General features: G+C 45.1%; 1 protein-coding gene across 4 annotated transcripts in view; it reads left to right on the top strand.

The window, feature by feature from the left end:
* Positions 1-20,820, top strand: part of LOC146080281 (carbonic anhydrase 3-like) — a 77,701-nt gene that overhangs the window by 46,516 nt on the left and 10,365 nt on the right. For all 4 annotated transcript variants that reach the window (XM_083187366.1, XM_083187362.1, XM_083187364.1 and 1 more), the window contains 4 exons: positions 3,305-3,493; positions 14,880-14,998; positions 18,327-18,419; positions 19,701-19,763. In XM_083187366.1, coding sequence (XP_083043492.1) covers positions 3,305-3,493; positions 14,880-14,998; positions 18,327-18,419; positions 19,701-19,763 — 464 coding nt within the window. The remainder of the gene's footprint in view (positions 1-3,304; positions 3,494-14,879; positions 14,999-18,326; positions 18,420-19,700; positions 19,764-20,820) is intronic.

Here is a 20,820-nt window from a genome sequence, read left to right as displayed (position 1 = left end):
GGGGTCGCGGGGGTGTTTTTGCTGAGATTCGCGGTAGGGGGGGTCACGGGGGAGCGGGTGTTTTTGCCGCGAATCGCGGGAGGGGGGGGGGCGGGGGGGGGGAGGTTTTGCCACAAATCGCGGGAGGGGGGCGCTCACCTGGTGGCTGTGGAGTAGCAGTGCTGGGCAACATGGGAAGGCAGTGGGTGTCTGGCAATGACCCTCTCCAGGAGGGACACAATGCTCTGTTTCTAGACTTCCCCTTAATGTATGATTGCCATCACCTGTTTTAAACAGGTTAATTTCTCAGAAAGGTGTTCAGCACAGATGAAGGCAATCACACATTAAGAGGAAAGTCCAGGAACAGAGCGTTATAGACACAGACACCCACTTTGAGTGACAGATGTAGCCAAATATATAGGAGATATATATATATATATATATATATATATATATATATATATATATACACATATATATACATCTCTCTCTCCCTACCTATTTTTACTTAATCGAACCACCCTCAGACCCGGAGTTCCTGGACCTATTTTTCCAGAAAATAGTACTGATTATAGGTATATTAGTACAGCTTCTTTAGGATATCCCTTTGCAAATACAGTCATTAATGTTGCTTGTTGGTTTCTGATTCATTGCCAAGTTAATGCTGGTAGCTTGTCCTATTACAGTCAAACCAAAAAACCTTTTAGTGAGACTATCAAACCTCTTTAACCGAGACTGACATTTAGGATTAATCTCCTTTATAACTAAGCTGATTGCTGTTAGGACCTCTGTAGTGCAGTTAATAACCTCTATAAATGAAATAATCACCTTTAGAATCTCTGTAACTGGGATTAGTTCAGGTGTTGACGAGTCTCTACTGCCAATCACTGATGTCAGAAGGGACACTGAAACAAAGCATGTTCTCAATGTACATAGTTTTATTTAGCATTTAGGTACCCCTATAAGTCACACATGTACTGTTTCATACCTCCCAACATGACCCTCTCCAGGAGGGACACAATGCTCTATTCCTGGACTTCCCTTTAATTTATGATTGATATCACCTGTGTTGAAGTATACTGTTTGATCCTGCATAAATGAGAACCTCTATTACGGCGCTAGGTCTACTACCCTTTTCTCTTTTTTTGCTGATTTGTGCAGACAGGTGGTATTTCATACCCTACCTTCCACTAGGGCATGGAGGGAGAACAGACCTGTAATAGCATGCAGATCATGGAGAGTGCAGCGAGCCATATGAGGGGACGCGGTACACTTATACGGTGCCCATGTCAACTTACATTGAAATTCGGGACAAAAAAATGTGAAAAACTCATGTCGACCTTTTGACTTTCGACCTTTCTATTGTCCACATAATGCCTGTCTCGACCTTCTGACCCCGATGACCTTAGCCATGTCAACCTATTTCGTGTGTCAACCTAAGCCCTGTCGACCAATACCCTCTTGAACCTGGATAAATGAGAAACCGGATAAGTGAGATACCTCTTTAAGGGTCAGGTGTATCAAACGTCAAGAAGTGATAAAGTGGAGATAAACTACCAGGCCAATCAACTACTTACTGCCATGCTACATACTGTGTTGAAAAATGACAGTTGGGATCTGATTGGATAATAGTTTATTACTTTCCACGTTATCACTGTTTTGAAGCTTAAGGTGCCCATATACGCTGCGATGCGTTATGGGCTGGATCGCATCGCAACACATGTGTTTTGCATGTGATTTGCGTGCGATGCGATCCGCGGGCAGTACAAAAAGTATGTGCAGCACATACTTTTTCTACTGTGTGATGCGATGCCCGGGGGAGCGCGCATCCCATGGCACGCTGCTATCGCGTGTATGGGGGCCTTTAGTTAGTACGTCTGGCCCTAGGTGAGGCTAAACGGGCCGTCCTTTGAGATCCCACTAAAGGTTTGACTGTATTAGCTTGCTATAACTAAGCCACCTATTGTTTTCTAGCACAGCAATGATACATGTCCGACCCTATCTAAGTGGCATATAAAGTTGATTTTCCAGGATTTACATAATTTTCATGTTGATTTCAGAATTGTAAACTTTAGACAGCAGTGTTGGTTAGATATTAGTTATACCGGTACTGTACCTTCCTGTCCCTGACCTTTAAAGAAATCCTATTGCTGGGTCCCACCCCTGCTTGTTCCTTTGGATGAACCTTGCTCATCCTTATACCCCTTTCACACCAAAAAATGCAGGTAATTACCAGGGAATACAGTCCAGGGATCAAGCAGGGACATTCCTGGGATGGCCTCTTTCACATCAGCCTAGTCCCTGCATTTTCTGGTGTGAGGAGGGAAAGACAGCGCCGGGAGGGTGCCTATGTGCAGCAGCAGGGTCCGGGCAGCGGGGTCCAGACTGCGAGGATCCAGGCAGCGGCAGCTGGGAGCTTGTAGCGCTATTTGCCGGGCGGCAGGGTGGGAAGCGCTGCTGAATTTGAATACATTTTGAAAAGAATGGCCCGGACGCTGATTGGCTGAGAGCGTCCGGCAAGTCTTTTCAATATGTTTTTATATGGTATAAGTCCCATAAGGATTCCTTAATCTGTAAGATCAATTCTGTTATCGTAAAAAGGGGCTGTATCTTTAGGGGCAGAATGTCCATAATCGCGTAGCCATGCCCCAGTTTCGCCGATGTGGGGGGCATGAGCAGCACTCTGTGAGCTGCTGGCCATGCATCTTGTCTCCCCGAATAGCAGCTGTGCACATGCACACAGCGTCTATTCACTGCTGCTCTGACAGGGGTACTCCCAACTGCCCTCACCACCAAAGGGAAATTGCCGGCTGTGGGTGGGACGTGGTACAGTCCGTCCCCCCTCAAAAATGGGACTGTCCTGCGAAAATAGGGAAGGTTTGGAGGTATGAGGTCTTTCACTTATTTGGTACCTTTCCTTTACCCCTTACATAATCTTTTACTGTTCCCCATACTTCCCTGTTTACAAATCTGCATGAAAATGTGAACATCGAGTACAGTATGTGATCTCTATAATCCAGCATTTGCCAAGTACAGTAACACACAAACATACGGTCTATGGTTAGTCTTTGATTTATGAGCACATATTTATTATTCAGTGAGGGGGTGATTCTAATTGACTCGTAAATATAAATCAGTGGAGACTAAATTATATTTGTAGGCACCAGGACAAAGTCAGGGCAGCCACCCGCACCCCCCATGGGAACGCCCAGCGAAAACCCCAACCACCAGGGCAAGGACCGAATTCGGTTCACCAAGAGTGAACCAGAAGTGGTTCCTAAGTGTTGTCCTCAGTAAGATTACATTTTTCTTTTTATCTTTTCAGGTCCAGACACATGGGCTGAATTCTTCCCATTTGCTAAAGGAGAACGTCAATCCCCGATTGAACTTCACACCCGGTATATTAAACATGATGGCACACTGCGACCGTGGACTTCCACCTACAATCCTTCCTCTTCTCTAATGATTGTCAATGATGGCAAGGGTGTCAGGGTGATGTTTGATGAATCGTCAGGTGACCATTTATATCTATAATAAGGCTTTGGGACAATATACATTGGGATATAAGAAAGAAAACAGGTTTAATGGCATTGTGCACTGTGCCACATAAGTAACATGGAAAGTAGCAATTCATGTGCAAGAGTTTGGCCTCATGGCACACCCCCGGCGTAGCTTTGGGGGGCTGTGCTGTTCAATTTCCAAAGTTTCTCGGGGTTCCTGTATGTGGGCGGCCGAGCAGAGTCGGCCAGCCCAGGTGTTTATGTGGGGCCAGACCGGTCCATCAGCCCTTCTGGCATTTGCCATAAGTGCCATATAGGCAGACCGGCCCTGGTCACCAATCATTTTGTTAAAGGGCTTCCACTTCCATTAAATGATGTACTTTATCTACACATACCACACACATTAACCCTGAAGCTCTTGGTTGGATTTGTCTTAAGCTTATTATATGTACAGTAGTTAAAAACCCGTCCAAATGAATGACTGCTTCTGCAATGCACATTTACTTTGAGCTGTGACAATTATTACTACACTTTGGGCCTTATTCTGGTTGGAGCGTCCGGGCCGTACGCGTACGTCCCGGGGTTTTTTACGATCTGCGCATGTGCAGATACGCTAATGCGCCGGCGCGAACACTCCACAACGCTTACGGCCGGTGTCTCAACGTGCGAAAAAACCTGTACGCGAGCGTACGGGTAATTGGGCGGCATAGGGGCGTGTTGATGGGAGCGGACGAAATAATGAGGGAAAATGGGCGTAAATATGGGCGTACACGGGGGTGTGCACCAAAAATGAGCGGTGCTACTACCGCACGATCGACTAAGGCACCGTTCGTTTCGGACACCAATCAGGCGGCCGCCAACCGCCAGCTAAAACCACCCCTACAGATACCGCATGCCAGCGTGCGCCTGAGTTGGCTAATTAACGCTGATTACTACTCAAACACATACACCTGAATGTAATAAGCAATGCTGCAGTCTATTAACTCCAAACCATGATTTCACTGCCTGCAAGCCACACATGCAGCACGCAAACACATTGGAAGCTTATGTTTCTATACTTCTCCACATTTAAAGGTTTGTTTAATTTAAGGTAAGAATCTTTTTATACGCTAAGGTAGGTATTTGATAAACAGACACATTCACTACGTGCTTTCATAGACTTTACGCAGTAGCACACTCAATCTACACAAGTCGACATGTGTCAACGTGTTCACTCTAATACTAACATAGGTTTTGTATTTAGGATACAATAACATAAACCACATCTAACACCTACAAAGGATGTTTCAGCAATGTTTGAAGCCCATGACCACTATTTTCCACACCATCTTTGTATAGTACCCAAAATTATGACCTGTACTGTACCACTATCTCATCTGCTATGATTTGGATTTCACTACACTCTGGATGTAAGATGCCACCAATCACATTATTGCACTCTCATCTCTTTAACAAAGGATTCCTACATCTGCTTATGACACTGTCAAATCATATATATTTTAAAAGTTATGCATGTTTGTTCACAAGCTAATTTATCATGTTTGGCCCATTCACACATCTTTTTTTAGGGAGGACACATATGCATTCCTACAGCAATTTACCTTTTCACCCTTGTTTGTCTGCCTCACCCACTCCATGAGGAAAGCATTGTTCTGGACCTGCTTTTACCTACTACTGTAGGAGCTACCTCACCTGCACACAAACTGCTTTCTCACCTATTAAGTTGCTCTGCACATGTGCTGACACAAACTAATTAGCAGGGAAAAGTTGGATAGGAACATGGGAATGGCCATGGAGAGGGTTACACATGGGAAACTTCCACCACACTTCAACAAATGTTCAAAAATACCCTGGTCAGTAAGTACACATAAATCTAGTATTTGTTTCACACAAGAAATTACACATACCACAATTTAGATTTAATTTGTAAAATAAATTTATTTGCTGTTCAGCATCACAGCTTGACACTTTAATGTGAGAAATCAAATAAACAAATAAAATAGACACACAAATAATAAAACAGCCAGAACAAGAGGTTGCATATCTCCAAACATGTGTTACCCTGCAAATGCAATGGTGAAAGAAATGGGGACACCAGAATACGTACTGCAACAACCAGGGTGAATACTAAGCAAGATACACACCACCAAAAAAAAAAATCCTGCATTTGTAGAGGTCAAAATACGAACTTTCATGCCCATGGCACGCAAATGGATCGATGGGCAATTCAGGAAGCGGATGTCCAGTGCAATTTAAACCTTTGGCCTCCAACCACAGAGGAAGTGAACCAGGTCTCATTTGGGCCCTTTTTGCCCCTTTTAGATGGGGCCTTGGGGACAGGGGCCTTTGGCTCAGCTGGCTTTCGGCGTCTTCCCCTAGTCGACACAGGAGGGTCAGCCGAGGTGGAAGGTTGGGGAGCAGCTTGGGGTGGGGCAGCAGATGGGGGATTGTCCCTTAGGGACCTGGCGGTGGACAGCTGCTCCGCAATAAGTTCATTCTGGCGGCTGAGGTGTTGGCCAATGCTTAGCATGCCAGCCGCCAGAGTTTCATTAATGCGGTTCAACGCCTCAACCTGCAGCTGGTTTGTGGCCTTCCACTCCGCCAGAAAATCCGCCACCTGCTGCTGACGGATCGCAGCATCCACCCCTTGCTGCTCGATCCTGTCCAGCGTCACCAACAGGCTCTCACTCAATGTCTCCTGTGGCTGGGGCTGGGGGCGACGTCTTGGTGGAGGCTGGACCACCTGCTCCACCTGTGGCTCTGCAGAGGAAGATGCTGCCGGTACATCCTGACTTTCTGCTTCTGCTAGGATAAGAATTGAAAACAATGTCACCATCACATACGCAATAAAAATTATCTTTCTAAATACAATGCATTACTGTGACTTACCATCAAAAGCAGCAGCAAAGACCTCCGCCGGGAGCTCACTGTCCATATTGGAGATCCCCCTGATCTCCCCCACATCGATCACGTCACAGGATCCCAGCTCCAGGGGGGTATACTCCAAATGGTCAGGCATAGGACCGCTCCCGGTGGACATGCTGTGGTTGTACCGGTCAGTCATCTTCCTCTTCAGGGCACTTTTGAAGTCAGTCCACCTACAAGTTTAAAAATACAAATATCACCATGAGATATGTGCACCACTGTGCTACGTGTAGGGTTACCACCTAGTCCCTTTAATTCCGGACACATGTTACTTACACAGGTTCTGTGGCAGTTTAAAATTAGGTGAAGTGGAGTCTTGAAGTCAGCCAGCCACAGAACCTGTGTAATTAATATGTGTCCGGAATTAAAGGGACTATGTGGTACCCCTAGCTACGTGACATTTCCTAGTGTGGGTGATCTTATGTTTTTTTGCCATGTGTGGCAAAATATTTCTTTGATGGACAAAACCATGTGCACTGCAGGTGAGGCAGGTGTAAAACCCCACCCAAATCTGATTATCTCTGCACAAGTAACACCTGCCTCACCTGCAGTGCACATGGTTTTGTCCATCTAAGAAATATTTGGGCAGAAAGAGTGAACTAGAATAAGGGCCTCAGTTCCTGCTGGAGACTGCTGAAAAATTGCCCTGACAAACACACTAACCTTTTCTTCACCGCGTCCCAAGTTCTGACCACTGGTGACACCTGGTTCACTTCCTCTGTGATCTTGTCCCAAAGGTTTCGCCTTGCACTGGCACCCGGCTTCCTGGTTGCCAATTCAATCCATTTGCGTGCCCTGGGCACTAGAATTCGCATTTCGGCCTCTACAAATGCAGGGTTTCTCCTTCTGGTGGTGGTATCCTGCTCAGTCATCACCCTAGATGTTGCAGCACGTTTTCTGGTGGCCCCAGTTCTCTCACCATGCACCTGCTGGGTCACACCTGTTTGGAGAGATACAACCTCTTGTTCTGGCTGGTTGCTTGGCCCTTGTGGAGCTGGTGGAGGTTCACCAGGGCCTGTTACTGAGGAGCCCGCTTGATCTTGCAGGCTACTCCTCTCTTGGGCCCTCCTTCTCCGCTCCTGTTCCCTCTTCTGTAATGCTTCAAGCAGGGATTCTGCTTGTGCTCTCTGCAGAGCGTCCTCTGCTGCTGAATCGTCAGAGTCAGACATGTTTGCAGCAATTGTGGGCTGCATCTGACTGAATATTTATATGTTAATCTCCCGCCACGAACAAGGGGGCGTATATTTTTCCCCACAAGGTATATGCAAATTTACGCCGATATTTCCCGCCGATAATTGCCGCTTAAATTATGCAGGTCTCAATGCACCTGATCAATCACCCGTATATGTATATACACAGGTTGTGGAGCATTGTGGGCTACAGCGTGAAATGTGTGCACCTGTCATTCCAATGATGAGTGTTGTCAGCTGGTATCTGTTGGAGTTCGTGTATGCTTTGTGAGTCACATTTCAAAACATCACGTTATAATGCTTGCCTTGCATATGTAATGTCTATGCAATTGTCATACAGCAACATGTTGCATTGTGGCCCTTTAAGCATCGTAGTTCTAAGTAGACGGTTGCGTGTATTAATTTCCGCATACTATATATACAGTACTTTTCTCTTCATGGCAATCGGTGTATTGAGCCCCCTTTAAGCAGCGTAGTTATGAGTAGACGGGGTGCGTGTATTATTTTCCGCATACTATATATACAGTACTTTTCTCTTCATGGCAATCGGTGTATTGAGCCCCCTTTAAGCAGCGTAGTTATGAGTAGACGGGGTGCGTGTATTATTTTCCGCACACTGTATATATACAGTTCCTCTCTATACATTGAATGCATGCTGTTGGTTGTGGTGTGTATATCGGAACGGTCCGCGTAAGTTTCTATTCGCATCCAGTTTGTTAATGTAAGAGGGATTAATAAAGTTAATACCAAACAAACAATTTTTTACACCAATCAGCAAGCACCAAAAGTGATATATGTACCTGCAATTAATAACTGCGCCATTGCCACCATGACAGCAAACAGAGCTAGGCCATTCTCCAACTCTGAGCTGTTGGCCCTGGTCCACGTCATGGACCGTCACCTGGGGCCCAGGGGCCCATATGTTTCTAATGCGGACAAGCGGCGGGCGTATAATGCTGCCCGCCGCCTGATATTTTCCACGACCGGCGTCCGCAGAAGCCTGGGGCAGGTTGAGCGGCGCTGGTCAGACCTGCGCCGGCGGCAGCCCGTTCTACTGTGCAGCCTTCGCCGCCATATTGCCCGATGTAAGTTTTGATTACTAGTATGTCTGCGTTTTTTAGCAATGTTGTGTGTACTTTTTAAAAATAGGTTGCTGAGTATGGGGGTGTATATGGGTGTATATGGGTGTATATGGGGGTGTATATGGGTGTATATGGGGTGTATATGGGGGGTATAGGGGGGTGTATATGGGTGTATATGGGTGTATAGGGGGGTGTATATGGGTGTATATGGGGTGTATATGGGGGGTATATATGGGTGTATATGGGTGTATATGGGGGGTATAGGGGGGTGTATATGGGTGTATATGGGGGGTATATGGGGGTGTATATGGGTGTATATGGGTGTATATGGGTGTATATGGGGGGTATAGGGGGGTGTATATGGGTGTATATGGGGGGTATATGGGGGTGTATATGGGTGTATATGGGTGTATATGGGTGTATATGGGGGGTATAGGGGGGTGTATATGGGTGTATATGGGGGTGTATATGGGTGTATATGGGGTGTATATGGGGGGTATAGGGGGGTGTATATGGGTGTATATGGGGGGTATAGGGGGGTGTATATGGGTGTATATGGGTGTATATGGGGGGTATAGGGGGGGTATAGGGGGGGTTTAAGTAGTTGCTCAGTTTTTTGGTGTAGGATATCAAATAGTTAGCATGATAAATGTCTGAAATATCACAGCAATGATCATTTGGAAGGTTATGAGCATGACTAATGTGAATTTTTCTTTCCCCCTTTTTTATGAATCCCAATCTTCGATTTCTATGCCATCAACATGAACATTGCAGCACGGGCAAGAGCCGCCAGAGAAGCCCGGGAGCAGGCACGCCGGGACCAGGCAGCCCCAGAGCAGCCAGAGGAGGAGGAAGAGGAAGAGGAAGAGGAGGAAGAGGAGGAGGAGGAGGAGGAAGAGGAGGAGGAGGAAGAGGAAGAGGAGGAGAAGAAAGAGGAGGAGGAGGAAGAGGAGGAGGAGGAAGAGGAAGAGGAGGAGAAGAAAGAGGAGGAGGAGGAAGAGGAGGAGGAGGAAGAGACACAGGGTGCTGTTTGGACCCACACAATTTCCCCATCCCCTTCCCCCTCCACAACCCCCACCCCCACCACCTCCCCAACCCCCACCCCCCCCCCTCCCCACCCCATTTCCAACCCCCCTATACCTCTCCACCACCCACCCCCAAACCTCTCCATTCCCCAGTAACAGCCACTACCGTGGTCCAGACTCCGGGACCATCATTGGCGTTGCTCCAGACCCCCCCAACCACCGCACAGCCAACCAGCGGTGACGAGGATGGCTCAAGTAGCCGTAAGTAAATAATTTGTCTAATGTTTACCTACACATTTCTACACATCAACAATCACAACAACCACATATGTGTATCCAACATCAACATTAGTTGCAACATATCACTGCAGGGCGACCATGAGGTGTGTCCTGTCCTTCTCCAGGAACAAGGGTCCCCTTGGTGGTTTTTTTGAGTGTGGCCATGCCTCACCCCTTGAATAATTGACATAACAGTACATCCAATGAGATATCCGACATTAGTGGTGTGGTAGTTATGTGGCTCCAGGTGTTGGGTAACTCCAGTTCCCAGCATGATGTGCAACACAGGGCCGGATTATAATGGAGGCACAAGGGGTCAGTGCCCCTGGGCCCCCCTCTAGCTAGGGGCCCCCTGTGGTTGTCATGTATTTTTGACCAAAAAAATGTGTAAGTTGTTTTTTTTCTTTTTTAGCTAAATGTTTTGTGCATGGGTGGGGTAGTGCTGCAGCTTCACCTATCTGCCAATGTGACAATGATTTATGGTGCTGAGCATCGGGAGCCAAGGCACACTGATTGCACAAGTGTGCAGTGCATTTCTGGGAGTTGACTAAGTCCCATGACACTTTGCACCAGAGGACAGAGGCTGAGAAGTTTGTGCTGAGCTCTGATTGGTGGAGCTCATTACATGCTTCTCAGGTCCATGGAGAACAGCAGCAGCAGCTTAGTCATGGGAGGGATTTTAATCAGAGGCAGCACTAGGACGAGGACTGTGAGGTCTCCACCAGAGTAAGGGGCAGAGGGACAAACACAGGCTTTTCATGTGGTGTGTGTGTGTGTGTATATATATATATATATATATATATATATATATATATATATATATATATATATATATATATCCCCTGCAGTTAATTAAGTATATTATTTTGTAGTACTGTGTTTACAGCAGACCCATCTTCAATGTAGTTTAAAAATGTATGTGGCCTTCACACATAACTCTCAACTTATTTTTAGGTACAAATACAACAAACATTTGTGTATGTTATATATAAATTTTTTATTTTTATCCCTTCCCTACAGACACTGGACAGCAGCAGGAGGAGGTGGCAGCCCTAATGCAGGAGATTGTCCTCACCCTCCTGTACCTCCAGATCCTGTTTGGCCTTCTGGAGGCCCGAATTTAATTTTTTTTTATCCCCCCCCCCCCTTAGTATTTTTGTGCCAAATAAACGTTTATGTACAGTTCGAAATTGCCTTTGTTTTTAATCAGAAATATGTTAGAGGGCTTGTAAGGGTAGGTACATACAGATGTGTACTGTAAGTTATACTTGTAATTTGAGGTGAGGGGTAATGATTGATGTGTGAATGTGTGTGTTTTTGAATAAAATAACACATAGTAAAAATGCATGAATTTTTAATGTTGTTCGATTACAACATCACACATAACATCAGGGTAGGTATACATGTTACACATTGTGGACAAAGTAATTATGGACATAATTTAGTACATATACAGAAACACCAACATTACTTGATGTAAAAATAACAGCAATATGGGGACACATAGATAGTGATTAAAATGCCACATTAGAACATCACAAATATACATGTAATGTGGGTTAAAATGTAGTTTTATTAGGTCTTTATTAAGGTAGACAATTGAGTTAATAGAAAACAATAATTGAATAACAAATAGATTAATTAATCAATTGTCAGATTAGTAGTTGAGAGGCAAGATTTGCAGGTCCATATATGTGAAGGGTATGCCAGCGTGCACGGACGTACGCTCACTCTCACGAGCGGTGACATAAGCTGAGTTTTCCATTGAAAACAATAGGGACCCGTCCGTGCAAGCTGGCGTACGCTCAGATCTCCGCAAGAAGTCGGTGGGGAGACGGAGGAAAGACGGCCGTAGACGGCGCCGTACGCTCAGTTGTACGCCAGTTGTCGGAGTGTAAGGGCTGGGCCGGCCGCGTACGTTGCCGTACGCTCATTTGTACGGCACTCCCCTTCTACGTTATTTCTGCCCGTACGTAAGCGGCTGATTTGTGGGTGGACTTAACCCTAACGGCCGCGTACGGCTAGCGTGCGGTAATGGCGAACGTACGCACGTTTGGCCGCACCGATCAGAATAAGGCCCCAAGAGCTTTGCAAAGGAGTCATTTGGTCCGTGGATTGGCCTCTAGTGGTCAGTGGTGGTACTGTACTTCACCTCATTTATTTTATTTATTTATTTACAGTTTCTTATATAGCACAGCATATTCTGTTGCGCTTTACAATTGGAAACAACAGTGATTAAACAAACTGGGTAGAAACAAACAAGGTAGGAGAGCCCTGCTCGCAAGCTTACAATCTTTGTGGTTGTTAGCCTTTTATATATATAGTTGACTGCTGTATCAGCAGGTTATCTACTAGTTATACCCCTTTCAGACATGCAGCAAAATCCTGGGATTTTTCATGTGCACACGCACAATCCTGGGACTAGTGTATGTCTGAATGGATCTACCCGGGATTTTAGTCATCTAAAATCCCGGGGTCCTTCGCACCTGCAATGGACCTGGGATTTTAGACAGCTAAAATTCCGGGTAGTATGTCTAAAAAGGGTATTAATAACCACTCTCAATGAGCATTTTGGTAAGCACCACTTACTGGGGTATTATGTGTTTAAATGGCGCTAATGGGGGAAATATGTATGGAAGCGGTACTACAGGGGGGATTTTATGTGTAAGCGGCACTAGTGGGGGAATAATATGTGTAAGCAGTACTACAGGGGGAATTATATGTGTAAGTGGCGCTATAGGGGGCATTATGTGTAAGTTACACTAAAACGCTATTGAGGGTGCAAAATTTATAATTGCGCAATTGCATATATAGCATTACCCGGAAATGCCAGGAACACTGGTGCTGCCAAGAGAAGATACATCTTATGCTGTGAAACACCTGGAAACGTGTAATTAGAAGCCTTATCCTGGGGCATTTTTGTGTATGGCATAATATGCAATAGGCATTACAGTGTGTGGCATAATATGTAATAGGCATTATGATGTGTGCTATAATATGTAATACGCATTATGGTGTGTGGCATAATGTGTTGCAGGCATGATGGTGTGTGGCATAATGTGTAATGGGCATTACAGTTTGGAAGGACCTTTGTAAAAGAGAGACATTCATTTCACATTGATTTCAATACATTGCTACTTACATATTTAGATTTTTACTAAGTTGCATTTAGACCTATCTATGTGCTTTTATAAATAAAAGTTTTATGATACTTCAACCATTGAATGGTATTATTTTCTTCATCGAAATAAGCGCTGTATATATATATTTTTTTTTTTTTTTTCATTTTTATGGCATTGGACTGACTATCCCCAAAATTTTACAACTGATAGAAATCTGAGCCCAAAGCAGGACCTGTTATTTCCCCAAGCCAGTCTGGGGTTTGTTTTGTTAGATAAAGAGATAACTAATCCAGTTCCTAATGCTGGGTACACACCAGCACGATGCTGCTCATGAGCGAGTCATCACAGAAACGTACAACCCGCTCACGAGTTGACGGAGCCGCCGATCCGCCGCCAACCCGCACAGAAAAGGCACCTGATGTGACCGCGATCCGATCGCGACCCGCACCCACTACAATGGTTGTTTCTTAGATCCGACCTGCTGCAGGTAGGATCTCAGAAAAGACCTAAAGACCCGCGGGCCAAGCATTGGATCGGGATCGCATCAAAACGGCAGCGAAATGGCCCAAAACATGGCCAATTTACATACAATTGGTCGAGATTGTATCTAAATTGGCTCATTTTGGGCCAAATCGTCTTGGTGTGTACCCCACATAATACCCCTTTCACACCAGCCAAATTTCCAGGGTTGGGCCCGCGACAAGCGCTGGTGTGAAAGGTTCCCGGGCCATGGAGCAGGGTTGTTCCTGGGTTCAACCCGGGGACTTGGCCGGTGTGAAAGGGCTAGGGATACTTACCCGCATTGCCGATCCTCGGTTTGCTGTCAGGCCAGGGATCCACACAGGCGGCAGGCGCAAATGACAGGACAGCGGACAGATGAAGATGACGCAGCTCTCCGGCGCCATCACTGCTGCCGTAGAGCTGCGTCATCTGCACCCGGCATCTGACCTGTCATCTGCATCCGCCGCCTGTGTGGATCCCTGGCCTGACAGCACACCGAGGAGTGAAAGGGCTAGGGGATACTTACCCACGTTGCCAGTCCTCGGTGTGCTGTCAGGCCTGGGATCCACACAGGTGGCGGGCGCAAATGACAGGACAGCGGCAGATGAAGATGACGCAGTTCTCCGGCGCCATCACTGCCGCCGCAGAGCTACGTCACCTGCACCCGGCGTCTGACATGTCATCTGCGCCCGCCGCCTGTGTGGATCCATGGCCCGCATCAAGGACCAGCAACCGGGGTGAGTAATCGCCTCCTTCCTGCCACCTTCACACACCAGAAAATGCAGGGACTAGCCCGGTGTGAAAGGGGCCAACCCGGGAATGTCCCTGCATCATCCAGGCACAATATTCCCAGGAATGTCCATGCATTTTCTGGTGTGAAAGGGGTATTAGTGCATCACCTTTGAAAAAGCTGCATGAAAGTTCAGCTAAATGCATTTGGTTTTCCGATTTATGGAATATACCATTTTATTCCCACAAAGGTGAATATTCTGGTTAATCTTAATATACTGGACTGTGCTGGCAATTGGAATCAAAATTTGTCCTTATCCAAATAGTCCAATTATATAATCATAGGAACGAGTAAATATAAATATATGTTCTGCATTGTTGTGGGTATTTTACATAATTTGTTTGCCCCTTTTTAAGATAAATATATTTATATTACATAAAATAAAAACAGGCAATCTGTTTAATGATACAATTACCCTTGATCAGGCGCTACTTTAGTTTTCTTTTATCATATGTAAATCTAATTTATTCTTTTTCTGTTCATTAGTAATCAAGGACGGACCCTTAACTGGAACGTACAGACTTCGCCAGTTGCAGTTTCACTGGGGTTCCTCTGATGACCAGGGTTCTGAGCATGTTATAGATGGACTGAAATATTCCGGAGAAGTACTGAAAATAATACATATATCTATTTAATATGCTTCTGTGCTATTCAGCAAGTCTTTATATCAGCAACAATATATATATATATATATATATATATATATATATAAACTGTGTATGTATATATATATATATATATATATATATATATATATATATATATATATATATATATATATATATATATATATATATATATATATATATATATATATATATATATAGACGTTGATGAACGGCAGCACTTGCAAAACCTCGGCTTAAGCTCTGCTTCAGATTTGACTATTTTGCGAGTGCCGCCGTTCATCAAAGTCTGGATTACTAGTGGCTTTTGTCACATACACGGAGGGCACTGCTTTGTATTTCTTCACGTGGGGATTAAGCATCTCTTCATACTTTGGAACTGAGTGCCGCTACCACCATCACTTTATCTACTATTGTAAAGCGCAACGGAATCTGCTGCGCTATATAAGAAACTGTAAATAAATAAATAATAAATAAAAATATCTATATATCTATCTCTCTCTCACTATTTATTTATTTATTTACAGTTTCTTATATAGCGCATCAGATTCCGTTGCGCTTTACAATAGTATATATATATATATATATATATATATATATATATAGATAGATAGATAGATAGATAGATAGATAGATAGATAGATAGGCTGGTTTCACACACTCCGGCTCCTGCCGGATGGTGAAATCTCGCACGGCCAGGGAGCCGTGCCACACACATTAGTTGTGAATGGACACTATTGTGTCCATTCACACGGGACGGCCACGACCCAGCCGCACGCTTGCAGCCGGATCCCGCCACTGGAAGGGACGGCTGCCGGGCTGTGGCCATCCCTTCCATGATAAACTAGTGTGTGCGGCACGGCTCCCTGGCCGTGCGTGATTTCACCATCCGGCAGGAGCCGGAGTGTGTGAAACCAGCCATAGGGTAGGGCCCGGCACTCAGGACTTATAGTGGATGCTCACAATAGCTGGCTCCGGTGCCATCAAAGAAGAGGTGTTGGTGCCTCCAATATAACAAAACGAAATAAAGCGGCACTCGGAGACTTCTGAGTGGTAAAAACAAGTGGATTACTTTTAATCCATGTGCTGGCAAAAGGGTAAAGGGTACTTGTTTCCTAGCACAGTGCCAATATTTTCATCTTTCAATACTTTCATCGCATCGCATCGCATGCCATATAGCCGCATACAATGCATGCAATGCGATGGTATAAGATTTGTTATTGTACAACCACCCTGATGGGTCCTTACAATGTTAAATGGCCCCCCATACTCAACGCCACCCCCACGATCAATGGCAACCCTAAGCGTGGCGAGCGCAGCCAGCCAGCGAGGGGCGGCGGTACGCGTCCTCCGACCTTTTCATACCCCGACTATCCACGTCGGCGTGGAGTTGATTTCTAGATAGTGTGGCGAGCGCACCGAGCGTGGCGAGCGCAGGGTGCCCCACGAGGCGGCACGGATTACTTTACATGTATTGCATGTATGTACTGCGTGTTGAGCTTCGGGCTCGTAATCTGCGTCCCCTCACAGGTCTCGATGCGCTCGCCACGCTTCGGGCTTGGTGGCTCACTGCCTTCACCACACTATCTAAAGCCAACTCCACGCCGATGTGGATAGTGGGGGTATGAAAAGGTTGGAGGACGCGTACCACCACCACTCGCGGGCTCGCTGCGCTCGCCACGCTTCGGGTTGGCATTGATCCTGGGGGTGGCGTTTACTATGGGGGGCCATTTCACATCAGGGTGCTTGTACAATCAAAAATAGTATACGATCGCATCGTATGCCATGCAATATTTTATTGTACAACATCGTGTCGCATCGCATACCATCGTATACCTTATTTAGTGTTATGGTATACGATGCGATGGGCGCTGTGCTAGGAAACAAGTACCGGGTAAAGTTTTGAAGTACGGCGGCTCCGTCATCAGACAAGTTGTGCATTTAACTTTTTTATTTATTTTTTACATTTTCACCACTCAGAAGTCTCCGAGTGCCGCTTTATCTAGTTTTGTTTTATATATATATATATATATATATATATATATATATATATATATATATATATATATATATATATATATGAGACTGTGGAGCGGCACTCAGGAAATAAATGTAGCAATAATCGACACTACAATGTCGTCAGTTTCAACGTTTCAGTGCTCTGTTTTATTGGCACTATCGTCAGGATAGTGCCAATAAAACAGAGCACTGAAACGTTGAAACTGACGACATTGTAGTGTCGATTATTGCTACATTTATTTCCTGAGTGCCGCTCCACAGTCTCCTGTATTCCTGCTTTACCTACAAAGCTGAGAAGGCACCAGGGCAAGTTACCTGGCTATCAGCACAGAGTGCCGGTCTATCTGCTGATTTATATATATATATATATATATATATATATATATATAATATTGGTTGGTTGACTGGCACTCTCCTCACTAGGGAAGACGCCAAGGTGCCTTCCTCGAGGTGATGTATAAACGGCAAAGTTGGATTGAGGGACCTGGGGGGACCCCCAAAGAAACAGGCGGCACTCGATTAGCTGGATAAGTAGAATCCAATTTTATTTGCAGGTTTCAGACAAATACAAGCATGTTGCCAACATTTCAAAGCCGGTGCGGCTTTATCATCAGGGCTTGTGCAGCGAGAAAGTGCATGTAGTGCTGTGAAAAGAACAGCACTACATGCACTTTCTCGCTGCACAAGCCCTGTTGATAAAGCCGCACCGGCTTTGAAACGTTGGCAACATGCTTGTATTTGTCTGAAACCTGCAAATAAAATTGGATTCTACTTATCCAGCTAATCGAGTGCCGCCTGTTTCTTTGGGGGTCCCCCCAGGTCCCTAAATCCAACTTTGCCGTATATATATATATATATATATATATATATATATGTATATGTGTGTAGCGTGGTGGGAGCGGCAGCACTCAGAAAAAATGACACAAACGACCTGGATAACCTGGGGTTATCCAGGTCGTTTGTGTCATTTTTTCTGAGTGCCGCCGCTCCCACCACGCTACATATTGAAACCCCTAGGGGATCCACTGTGGGGGGCACCAGGTATACACCCACTGACCGGAGGAGTGCCGCAGCCATCCAATCTCCATATATATATATATATATATATATATATATATATATATATATATATATATATATATATATATATATATATATATATATAGCGCATATATTTATTCTGCAGGGTTCAATTTTAACATTTTATAACAAAATTGAATTAGAACTTTAAAATACTAAATGAAATGAACGTACTTGTATAATTGAAACAGATATTTTGGTATTTTAGATTCAATTTGTTCATTGGAACTCAAAGTATGACAATATAACAGAAGCGAAGAAACAGCCGGATGGAGTGGCTATAATCTCTGTGTTCTTAAAAGTAGGTGCCAGCTTTTGTGTCTGACTGATACATATAACACTGCATACAAAGCAATCAATAAGCACGTACACCAGCTACAGTAGTATCATTGTGTCCTGTAAATCTACAACATAAGCAAAATGGGCAAAAATATTATTTTACAAGAGCTGGATATACAGTATACATACAGCACTGCTTTAATGGGTTGTGATATAGATGGTAGACATTGTCTAGGTCATCACTAGGCCAACACATAAGAATGGTCGAAATACCCTAGGTTGCCATTCAGTGGCGTAACTAGATATTCATAGGCCCCATAGCAAAAGTTTTTAAGGGCCCCCTATTTAGCAACTGATGGTAATAAATGTATGTAAAACATATTACTTAGACAATAAAGATGGGCCCCCTTAAGTTCTGGGCCCCATAGCAGCTGCACCCATTGCACCTATGGTAGTTAAACCCTTGTTGCCATTAACAGAAGATCCACATGGTTGACATAAATAAGGTGGACATGAGTTTTTTACATTTTTGGGGTGTCTATGTCGACGTATGCCCCCTCACATTTTACCAAGGATATTCTCAATGAAAAACCACTTTAAAAAAAAAAAAGAAACTCATGCCGACCTTATTCATGTTGACCATGTCAGCGCTAAGATTGTGTCAACCATCTGTCACAAGGGTATGTTGACCATTATTTGTCTCGAACCTGGTCACTGTCGACCATTAGTGGCTGACCGAGTGACTGTTGACCTAGACATTGTCGACCCAAGGACCGCATACCGCTTTATTGCTGATATTGTAGAATCTATGATCCTAAACAATTATGATAATACAGGTTGAGTATCCCTTATCCGAAATGCTCGGGACCACAAGCATTTTGAATAAGGATTTTTTGCGGATTTCAGAATTCTTTTTTTTCATAGTAACCTGGTCTCCTGGCAGTGCCCTGATGGTACCCCGGCGTCCACAGTGTCCCCTGGTGTCCACAGCGACCATCGTAATCCTCTTCACCAGCATCCCCGGGGATGCCGCTGAAAAGGATTCTGATGGCCGCCGTCTACACCGAGGGACGAGGTAAGTATTAAAAAAGAGGCAGTGGGGTATATCAGTGTCTTCCAGTAAGCAGCACAGTAAGCTGGAAGCGTGGTCATTATCACATCTTGTGTTGCCACTTTCTGGTTACCCACATGTAACAGACGCAGGGCACTTCCAGCTCAAGCACAATGGCAACTCATTTTTCTGCATCTCAAACAACAGTGTCATTACTCTTCTCAATTAATGTTATTTCCTTTTTTGCAACAGATCGGGAAAGCCAAGCCACATTTGAAGTTGATATTAGAAGGTCTGGACTGTATAAAGACAAAAGTATGTAATAAAATAAACCCTTTAGACAAACAGGGCCACCATCGGGGGGGATGCAGGAATATCGGACCCAGACAGATAGGGGGCCTACCTACCGTAGGGAGTGACACTGCACTATTCATATTGCAGCTCAGACTCCACTTGGAACTGCCCTCTCTTCTGCTCATCGCCAGCTCCTCTGTCCACCATATGAAAATTCAAACTGTGGATGTTTGAGACATCCCCAGGCCAGGAGGGCACCTGTGACTAACACTTATATAGCCTTATTTTTTCAGCCCCTACTCTGGATCTTCCTGGTTAGAGAAAGCTGTGGACACCTCCAACATGGGGTAGGGAGGACTATATCCTCGGGCACGTCACCAGGGCTTTACTGCAGGCATGGCATTACAGGATAGTGGATGTAGAGAATGGAGAGGCAGTGGGTGATGGGGAGAGAGAAAGGATGTCAGGTCAAGCAGGTGGTTACTGAGAAGCAGAGGATGACGAAGGGAAGGTAACAGGGAGAGGTGACAATGAGTAACAGTGGGTAATAGGAAGAAACAGAGGGTGACTATGAGTAGGTGAAAGGGAGTGGTAGAGGGTGATGGAGAAAGATTGACAGGAAGGGGGTGATAAGCAATGAGTGACAGAGAGAAGCAGAGCGTTATGGGGAAACAAAGAGAGGCAGAGGGGGATGGGAAGAAGCTGACAAGCAGACAGTGATGGAGTGGTAGAGGGTGGACAGTGGGTAAAATAGCAAAGCAGAGTGTGATCGGTGTGATTGGCAGAGGGTGAACAGTAGAGGTAGAGGGTATCTGAGGTCTCTATACGTGGAAGTAAAATTGGTCAATTTGTCTGATTGGGTTCACTGGGACATGAAGGGAAAGTCTCAGTGGGGCAGTCAGCTGCAGTCTCCTGCAGTAGCAAGTCCCCCGTTAGTATCAGCGACAGCAGAGCAGGCCAGGTCCTCTCTACTAGTATTTGAGCTTGGGCCGGTCATTAGATCGTAACGTCGAGCCCTGGCAACAGCAGCATCAGAGAAGAGGGGGCAAGAGTAGGGGGAGGAAACATGAGTGAGGGG

Source organism: Crinia signifera, chromosome 5 (genome assembly GCF_055691185.1).
Source record: "Crinia signifera chromosome 5, ASM5569118v1, whole genome shotgun sequence".
In the NCBI taxonomy this organism is placed as follows: Eukaryota; Metazoa; Chordata; class Amphibia; order Anura; family Myobatrachidae; genus Crinia; species Crinia signifera.
Note: the sequence above shows the minus strand (reverse complement) of the source record. Positions and strands in the feature narration are given on the sequence as shown.